At 37.4% G+C, this 10,799-nt stretch overlaps 1 protein-coding gene across 2 annotated transcripts in view; it reads right to left on the bottom strand.

Annotated features, from left to right (window-relative positions):
* Positions 1-1,484: 1,484 nt before the first annotated feature.
* rab3gap1 (RAB3 GTPase activating protein subunit 1) overlaps positions 1,485-10,799 on the bottom strand; it is a 67,500-nt gene continuing 58,185 nt past the window's right edge. For both annotated transcript variants that reach the window (XM_077215823.1, XM_077215824.1), the window contains one exon: positions 1,485-2,424. In XM_077215823.1, the coding sequence (XP_077071938.1) occupies positions 2,371-2,424 (54 nt within the window). In that variant the 3' untranslated portion in view covers positions 1,485-2,370. The remainder of the gene's footprint in view (positions 2,425-10,799) is intronic.

Genomic DNA, 10,799 nt, shown 5'->3' with positions numbered 1-10,799 from the left:
TTGGAGCTCTTGATTTTTAACTCTCAAAGTGCACCAGATTGATTAACATTAAAAAGCACAATTTTTTCCTACGGGGGGCTCCCCCGAACCCCCCTAAAAGGACAGAGATCCACCCACCACAGATTTACCAAAAATCCTTTGTCAAACACTGGTATTGCTATGCCAATGCAGCTTATAGTTTTTTTTAGGATTCATCATTGTGGAGTACTTCGATTTTATTTTACAATTAGTAGTTATTTCATCTATTAACTCTTACTCATTCCTGCTCACTCATTAGGCTACATGGCATTAGTGGTTTTAATAGGAGTTAGTATATATATTCAGGGGCGTGAAAAGATCTGTTGTGTTTATGATTATATGAAGTGGGCCAGTCTGGGCCAAAATGCCCGGGCCGATTTTTAGTCCCAGTCCAGCCCTGCTCATGGGTAATGTAGTTTTGCTTCAACAGATTGATTAACAAACTCTGAACCCACAACAGACCTGTTGCTTTAAAGGTTCATAAGTTATTGTTAAAAATGACTTTTCCTTGTGGAGCAAACGAATTGCGTTTTTACTTAAGGAGTATAATTCAAAAGCAGGTCACCTTACACTGCGAAACACCTTCTGACTATGAAATCTAAAGAGCCTTCAATAGATGGTGGCCTTATCAGCATCCGCAGCACAAGAGATGGAAACCTGCTCTCGTCGGGATTACACTAATCCAATAGTCATTCTCCATGCCGCCTTCCTCTTCGCTGGCATCGGCGCCTTTCAAAAGAGAGCCATTCAATCCCTAATGAGATTATAAGTGGAAACCAACATTTCCAGGGATTGTTTTTGGAAGGAAAACGAGCGAGTTATCGGTGTCTGTCTCTGTCGTTCTAACACCTGTCATTGGAATTGATCCACCGGACCCGAGCTCACTGAATCTCAGAGGGCAAGAGGGAGTCGGTGACCGGCATCGATCGGACATTTGTATGCATGGGAACGTGCGAGGGCTGTTCTTTTAGCGAGGGTAAAATTGGTTGTGGACGTGCGTGGGAGTCGCTGTGTCATTAGGGGCTTCGCTGCTGACTCTCCTGCCCACTCGCTGAGATCTCGTCCTGTGAAGAATGGCATAATCCTCCTGGGCCGAGTCAAAAACGGATGGATGGTGGGTGGATGGAGTAGTGAAATCCGTGGAGGAGGATATAGAGCCGTACGGTTTGATGCACAACTAGAACTTAAGGCCATCAAAGTGGTTGGTAATGGGTGAAGGAGTAGGCCTACCAGGATGTTCATGTCCGTGTGAAAGCGCCGATCCGGGGACGGAAATAGAAAACACGGTCAAAAAAATCCGTATGTTAACATCGACACATGAACAATCATAGAGTGAGCAACGAGTGACTGCAAAAGACAATATTCAGTAATATTATTGATTTGACTGCACTGACACTATTAAATGAGAACAAAACTTACACTGAATAATGAGACTAATGTATTTTTTGAGCTCCTTTACATCTGAATTTGAAGTTTGCATCATTGATTCTGTTTATTAGTGAAGCTTCTTTAGCATATTAACATCGACACATGAACAATCACAGCAACATTCATCAGGTGACTGCAAATGTTTAAAAGACACTTAATATTCAGTAATATTATTGATTTGACTGCATTCAGATTGAGCTGAATGAGACTTTTAAAACTGATTTACAGCAGTTTGAATTTGTCTCATATTTGATGAACTTTTTATTACAGTGAAGCTGTTTTGAAACAATTTGTATTCTGTAATATTTCATGTGATTTCCAAACACCTAATAACATATTTACACCAGTAGGTGTACATTTCTAATTATGCTCAAATAATTAATCCTGATATAAACGTTTTAGTTACTATAAAACTAGTTGAGCAAACATACTTTAAGTTGGAGTCAAGTTTGGGAAAGCTAAAAAATAACAATTGAAGCAGCACTTTGAAAAGAGAAATTGAGTGAACGTAAAAAATCTGTGAAACTAGTTACTAAATAATAATTAGTTGAGACAACTTTACATTTTTTACAGTGTGGATTCAATTAATAAATCCTTATGATTATTATTTGGTGTTTTTAGACTCACTGTGGTGATGAACTGATAAAACTGATATAAAATCTTGTTGTTGTGAACAGGCCTTTTGTGTGACACCCTTTCTCTTGGAAAACATTATAGTGTCAAGCAGTAAACATAGAAGACGACTATAAATACATGCAGCTCTTCACTGACGGCCAATTACTTGGTGAGATTCCCAAAGAGCATCTGAAGTCACCGACGAGACCAGCGTCTCTCTTCAGCCCGAATCAATTCACACATCAGCCTTTCCATCGCCATCATTCACACACTGTGAGCGCAGAACTTTCAGGAAGGACCTTCACTCTTTCATGTTGCTCTTTTCATCTCTTTGAAGAACGAACCTCCTCCTTTCATTAGCAGCTGGAAAAAACAACCATGTAAACAGTCAGAACGGCTTTCATGTGTTTGCTCTTGCCACATCTCTACTTCTATATATATATATACACACACATATACACATTCAAATTCTTTATATTATATAATTATAATACATATTTACATGGAAAAATATTAATATAAAATTATAACCTGCTTTTGCCATATATATATATATATATATATATATATATATATATATATATATATATATATATATATATATATATATATATATGTGTGTAATTTTTAAGATATTATCATAAAACATATTAAAATATATTATTAATATTAAAAATACATTAAAATATTTATAAAATACATTTTAAAAAATTACAAACCACAAAACTATGGTTTATATATGTATAAATATATATATATGAAAAATATAAAACATAATAATATAATATTAAATATTAAAGTAAATGAATATATAGTATAAATAATATACAATAAAATATATATTAATTAATAATTATAAAGCATGAGATTATATGGTTATATTGAATTATATTTTATTACATTTTCTATTTTAGTAAAAAAACATGTAAATCATGTCTTTATTTGACCTGCTTTGCCGGGATCACCTTACTATATATGTGGGTTTTTAAATTAAATGCTATTATTATAATTTTTTATTATAAGTGTACTTTAAATTTCGCCTTGAAGAAATAAAACCTGCAGTCATATTGAAGGCTTAATGTCCTTTCTCAAATAAAAAGCGTGGCTCTGGTGTTCACGGTCCTATAAGTGAAGCTCAAAGTTTTGAAGAGGTCACGGAGGTCAAACGACATCATAACGCTGGATATCAGAGCTGAGATAAGACTGATCTCCTCAGACACCGGCGCAGCACGGGCTCATGGGTAATGACCCTCTCAATATGCTCTCGACACGTATGTGCAGACTGTTACACTGCAATAACAGCTCTTCAATATTCAGTTATTTGCAGAAGCGTTCTCATCTTGAGCTGTAGAGTCCTAAGTATAACTGACGGAGAGGAGGGAGGGAAAAAGAAAAAGAAAACCACACATTGCCCTCAAACTGTTTGCTTTCCCAAGCCATTGGTGTGTGTGTGTGTGTGTGAGAGAGAGAGAGAGAGAGAGAGAGGGGAAAAAGCGCTCCTGAAAGTGGTGAACGCAGATCTCCGGGAGAATGAGGACTTAATCCAGTGTCTGAAAGGTAAGCAAGGGCTTCACTGGCGTGTGGATGAGAAATGAACGCGTCGAGTGAAATAACTTGAACTCTTCCCTGCAAAACAGGTCAACAGACTCTCACTGGTGCACCATGGGAAATGTGTTGAGCTGCTCCATCACACACATTTCAATGGTGACTTTTTGGACCTTGTGTAGTTTGAAGGAGGTTGGAGAGCACAGAGATGGACCAGAATATTAAATCTAAAACATCTGATAATCTGCATCATATCCTCACTGTGTTTGACACTCCTGGTGCACGTTTCATAAGAAAAAATGTAGTGCTGGTCCAAGATTAATCGCATCCAAAATAAAAGTTTGTGTTTACATAATATATGTGTGTCTATAACTGTTTTGTATATATAAATAAACACATATAGCCTATATATTTAAGAAATATTTGTATGTATATACATTTATGCATAATTTATAAATATAAACATTTTATATATAAATAAAAAAAAAACTTAAATATATACATGCATATGTGTGTGTTCATATATACAAAATAATTATACACAGTGACAGTACACACACATATATATTATGTCATTGTTTTACATAATATATTTTATTTCGGATGTGATTAATCGTTGCCCAGCACTAAAAGATATATTTTCTTACTTAGTATTTTTTTGTCTTATTGTCCAGTACAAATATCTAAACATTCTTAAATCAAGATGCAAGAAAAGTTTCTGCTTAAAACAAGAAAAAATATCTTCCTATGGGGTCAGAAAAATAAACAATTCAAATGGAATTGAAGATTGCATTGCTGATATTTGTTCTTGTTTTCAGCATAAACTCACTTTATTGATGCATTTTTCAAAAAAGGAGTGTTAATATCATTAAAGTCATTTCACTTCTCCAGTAAATGTATCTTGATTTAAGAATGTTTCCTGAGGAAGAACATCATTTTTTTTCTACAGTGTATGCCTATAAATTCACCTTCTGTTCAATTCAATTCAATGCATTTAACATCGAAAACATGTCATGCCTTAACATGCATGAAAAAAACACGGGCTGCTCCTGCTTCGAGAAAATTAATAAGAACGAAATGCGCATGAATCGCAGGTGACGAACGCGCGCATCTGACACTCTTTGTCAACTACAAAAAGCGGCGTGTTGAAATGGCCCGGATCTGTGATGCAGAAAGCGAGAGGCCGCTCAAACGCTGAAAAAACGGAGGCAGGAGGAGGGCATGCAAAGAAACACACACACACACACACACACACACAGTCCTGATATCTGCCGCTTTGTGCTGAGAGAAGATAAACCATTTGGAGCTGTGTGGGATGTTTTCCCCCAGGAACCCGGTAACAATGCCAAGATGCCGGTGGAGGAGTGAGGGGAGATCGGCGTAGGAGGAACGGATGCTGTGTGTGTGGGGTGGGATACGGGAAAGCGACTAAGAAAGACATGATTTAAAGGGATATGGGGCTCAAAGCGGTTTAAAGGGTCGAGTGATCGAGCGCTGAAGGCCCGTCGCGATACTCTTGCCATTTAACTGCAGATTCCCAACAGACGGCCTCTCAGAAATCAATGGCTGGAATAAACTCTATCGTACAGGGCATGATGGGACTGGAGCGAGTGTGACCCGAGCGAGTGTGTGCGTGTTCGGGGCGAAAAATCGTTCCTTGCGCTCTTTGGTGGCTTTCCTTGTGTTTCTCAGAAAATCCCAACTAATTACTGGCTCTCACTGCAGAAGGAGGATCGATGTGGGTCTGACTGGCCCACTGGGTCACGACTCCCATTTGAAATGCCAACATTTACACTCGTCCAAACCTCTCTATGATTGTCTGAATTCTCCAGACACAACAGCGCTTGTTTTCCTGCCACAGATGTGGGAAATCAAAAACTAGATTTAGAAACTTAAAGGGATAGTTCGCAGAGAAATGAAAATTCTGTCACCCTGAAGTCGTTCCAAACCTGTAAGACTTTTGTTCATCTTTGAGGAGATCTGAGAGATTTTTTGTCCCTCCATTGACAGCTACACAACTACCACTACAAACCAACCTTCAAAAAGTTCAGAAAGAGATCATAAAAATAATCAATATGAATTGAGCGGTTTAGTCCAAATGTTCTGAAGAGACTCGATCACTTTATATGATGAACAGATTTAATTTAGGCTTTTATTTACATATAAACATTCATCAACTCACACATCAGTTGTGTTAAACAGAAGCTCAAGCATGTTCGCTTGACATGCGAGAACCAATGAGGTTCATTCTGATGTTACGCATCCCGTTTGAGCTTCTGCAAGAACCAATGAGGACCATTCTCGTGTTACGCATCACGTTTGAGCTTCTGCGAGAACCAATGAGGATCATTCTCGTGTTACGCATCACGTTTGACCTTCAGCAAGAACCAATGAGATTCATTCTGATGTTACGCATCACGTTTGAGCTTCTGCAAGAACCAATGAGGATCATTCTTGTGTTACGCATCACGTTTGAGCTTCTGCAAGAACCAATGAGGATCATTCTTGTGTTACGCATCACGTTTGAGCTTCTGCAAGAACCAATGAGGATCATTCTTGTGTTACGCATCACGTTTGAGCTTCTGCAAGAACCAATGAGGTTCATTCTTGTTACGCATCACGTTTGAGCTTCAGCAAGAACCAATGAGGTTAATTCTTGTTACGCATCACGTTTGAGCTTCAGCAAGAACCAATGAGGATCATTCTTGTGTTACGCATCACGTTTGAGCTTCTGCAAGAACCAATGAGGATCATTCTTGTGTTACGCATCACGTTTGAGCTTCAGCAAGAACCAATGAGGATCATTCTTGTGTTACGCATCACGTTTGAGCTTCTGCAAGAACCAATGAGGATCATTCTCGTGTTACGCATCACGTTTGAGCTTCAGCAAGAACCAATGATGATCATTCTTGTGTTACGCATCACGTTTGAGCTTCAGCAAGAACCAATGATGATCATTCTTGTGTTACGCATCACGTTTGAGCTTCAGCAAGAACCAATGAGGTTCATTCTTGTTACGCATCACGTTTGAGCTTCAGCAAGAACCAATGAGGTTAATTCTTGTGTTACGCATCACGTTTGAGCTTCAGCAAGAACCACTGAGGTTCATTCTCGTGTTAGTGATTTGTTCTCGCGCATCAAGTAAGGATGGTTGAGCTTCTCCTTATGTTAGCTTATCAATGTTTACATGTGAATAAAAGCCTAAATTAAATTAGTTCAGAATTTTCATTTTTGGGTGAACTATCACTTTAACAAACCGGGTTGGAGGAATAATTTACGAATGCTAGAGAACAGGGTCACTTCTGAACATGGGACAGTGCCTTTGATGAATGAATGAGTTTTTGATCAGAGAAATACAAAAGGGAAACAAGTTTATTTGTATGACCCCATTGGCAGATATTTGTTCTTGTTTTAAGCAAAAACTCACTTTTCCTTTTCAGAAAACAAGACTTAATAGCTTCATTTAGTTTGCTCCTCAAGTAAATGCATGTTGATTTAAGAATGCTTAGATATTTTTACTTGAAAAATACTAAGAATTTTTTTTTTGCAGTGTAAAAATCTTGCATACGAGAATAGAGGCAACTGAGGTTTTATGGTTTCCATTGAGTCGTTTCAGGAGATCAGCGAAGGGTCCATTAGCTCTCTTCATCAATGAACAGCCCACGCTCGCTCTTAATTCTGCTTTCTGGAACTGCTAGGAATCATCTTCAGGACAGCATGTACATCAGCAAACCTGCGCATCACACAGACACATAAAACACAGCCTGTCATGGGACAGGATAGGCTGTGTAATGGCATTTAGTCCTTTCTCTGGTATAATGGGGAATATAAGCCGTACGCAACATGAGGCCTGTGATAGGCTTGAGGAGTTGAAGCCGAACCAGTGAAGCACAAACCACCTACGTAGTCCTATCTGCTCCTATTTAGCAATCAGTTAATCCTGACACTAATCTGCACGTCTGGCTCTCACAGAAAGAGGCCAGTGCAAATTCATTTAGGAGTCAAAGCCACCAGTACAGGCCTCATGATCTGAAAATTAGGTCTAAAATTATGTTTGTTGCCGAGCAGAGTTTAAACAATCAGTTCTGATGCTCATAAATGTTAAACATTGCATCTCTACCACATAAGCTGATGGTTTGAGAAGACTTTGCGGTTTTCACTTTAAAGAGATCTTGACACCGAAGCTTATGCAACCTATTGCATGTGGGAGTTGGTATTTGAGGCACAAAACCAGATTTAGATAATCTTATATAGCACTTCCTACACACACATTTTTCTTTTTTTTGTGGCCATTGCTGACCTAACACTCTCTGTACAAACAGATCGTGTTTTATTATTATGTGCAGCCTATTTAAATAAGAGTTTAACACACAAACATGCTAAAAATAAAATTTATTTCTCAATTAAAAATGCAGAACAATTAGTTAATGCGTTCATGACATTAAGGCTAGATTATTGTAATGCTCTACTGGGTGGTTGCCCTGCACGCTTAATACATAAACTACAGTTGGTCCAAAACGCAGCCGCTAGAGTTCTTACCAGAACCAGGAAGTATGACCATATTAGCCCGGTTCTGTCAACACTGCATTGCCACCCTATTAAACATCGTATAAATTTTAAAATATTGCTGATTACTTACAAAGCACTAAATGGTTTAGCTCCCCAGTACTTGAGCGAGCTCTTAACGCATTATATTCCTTCACGTCTATTGCGATCTCAAAACTCCGGCCAGTTGATAATACCTAGAATATCTAAATCGACTGCTGGCGGTAGATCCTTTTCCTATTTAGCTCCAAAACTTTGGAACAATCTTCCTAACATTGTTCGGTAAGCAGACACAGTCAGTTCAAATCTAGACTAAAAACACATCCCTTTGGCTTAGCATTCACATAACACATTATAGACTTCTATAATTCAATGTTAGACTGCATAGTTTAGATCAGCCGGAACCGGGAACACTTCCCATAAATCCTGATGTACTTTGTACATCATAAGAAGGATGGCGTCTACGCTAATATTAGTCTCTCTGTTTATCCCAAGGTTTACCGCAGTCCGCCGGATCCAGGCCGTATCTGGATCTAATGAAGGACCGTCACATGGACACGACGACAACGCATCCCTGAAGTGCCAGCCTCATCAACACTTTGAAGGCTTCATGGACACCTCAACAAACTCATCTCCATTCCTGCGTGATGACTCCGATCCCAACCAGATGAACTGGATAAATATTGTGAAAGTTCTGATCCAATCTGACTTCTGACCTATAATGCTGCCTGAATCATAATCATACACTGTTCGTTCGTTGCCCAAAGGAGGACTGAGCCTGGGTTCTGGGTTTCTTGCCACTGTCGCCTTTTTCGTCTTTCTTCGCCTTTATCGCCATTGGCTTTTGGCTCGCTTAGTTGGGGACATTTCATTTTATATTTAACAATATTATTACAACATTATTTTCCTGTTATCTCTGTAAAGCTGATTTGAAACAATCTGTATTGTAAAAAGCGCTATATAAATAAAGGTGACTTGACTTTAGACGTGGCTTAGATTTTCTATCAATTTCAGAGTCCAAACTATATCATGAAATATATTTTTTGCATAAAATAAAAAAAGTTTAGCTCAGAAGATTTGCTTTACAGTAAACTGAACAGGGATATAGAAGTAGAAATCAGTAACAGGAAATACTTGGAAATCACATACTGTGTAAGTAGGTACTACATTTGAAATTACTATGCAAGTGTTAAAAAAGTACAATCTATATAATATAAAAATGGGTAGTATGAATGAAATTCAGACGTACTACATCCGCCATGTTGTTATAGTCACATGACTGTAAAGCATTGCTTTACTGCCATTTGAATAAGTAATTTGAATAAGTAATAACTAATTTGAATAAGTAATTACTTTAGACAGCTAAAAGGTATGTTATATATAGTATGAATGTGTGTAGTATGAATGTAATATGGACGTAGGCTACTACATTTGCCATGATGTCATTATCATGTGACCTACCAGCGTCAGTTGTGTCACTTTACTGTCGTTCACAAATCCTCTCCTGTGGCATCATGGGATAGTAAAGTGTCAATCACATGCACACTTCAGAATCTCACCGGAAGAAGTACGTCAACCTTTTTGCCTACTCTTTGTGAATTCGGACATACTTCTTTTGTCACATACTGTTTTTCACTTATATAGTAGGGAAGTGTGTGATTTCGGATGTAGCCATATTTATTTGGGCATACTACTCTTTTGGCTTACTGTTTTTCGCATACTATATAGTAGGTAAGTATTACATTTCAGACACAGCAGTTAGTGTAGTTTTCTGTTCAAAGGAAAGAAATCACAAGTATGACACCATATACATTGAAAAGAAATCGTCAACAGTGACGGGATTAAAGTTGACATGAACCAGAAGTTGCAACTGTTTTTTCTTCCATATTGTGATGTAGCCTATATTAGCTTGTTTCCGTCACAGAATAACATTTTTTAAAAGATTATTGCAACTTTTTTTCTCGCAATTGCAAATTCATATCTCGCAAATCTGACTTTATAACACACAATTGCAACTTTATATTATATAACTCCTAATTACGTGTTATAAAGTCAGAATTGCGACTTTGCGAGATATAAACATTAAATTATGAAAAACAGTCCGAATTTTTTATTCAGAAGTTTTACAGAAGTTTAATTCTGACTTTATAACAAGCAATTGTGACTTTATATCACGATTCAAGCAATTCTGACTTCATACCACACAACAGTAACTTTATATCACGCAATTCTGACTTTATAACTCGCAATTGCGACTACATGCAATTCTGATAAAAAGTCGCAATTACCGATTTTATTTTTTATTCTGTGACGAAAACAAGCATCTATATATATGTATGTATATATATATATATATATATATATATATATATATATATATATATATATATATCCGAGTAAAACGGCATCTCAAACAAGAACAAATGTGGAGGGATTTGATTTTGTCTATGGGGAATTGATTGGATGGTTGTGGTTTGCTATTGGTGGATCTTATGTGAGTGACAGTTTGCCAGGCCCTCGTCATCAGAGAAGAGCTACAAATAAAAAAAGTGTTGAATTACACTTTAATCAAAATAACTTTTAGGTAAAATAAAAAGGTGCAAAACATTAATAAAAAACAAAACAATAGCCTACTGATGTACAGCGAT

Source organism: Siphateles boraxobius, unplaced genomic scaffold (genome assembly GCF_051911475.1).
Source record: "Siphateles boraxobius isolate OS27281-9 unplaced genomic scaffold, OSU_SipBor_1 7, whole genome shotgun sequence".
NCBI classification, from domain to species: Eukaryota; Metazoa; Chordata; class Actinopteri; order Cypriniformes; family Leuciscidae; genus Siphateles; species Siphateles boraxobius.
This window is presented reverse-complemented; position numbering and strand designations above follow the sequence as displayed.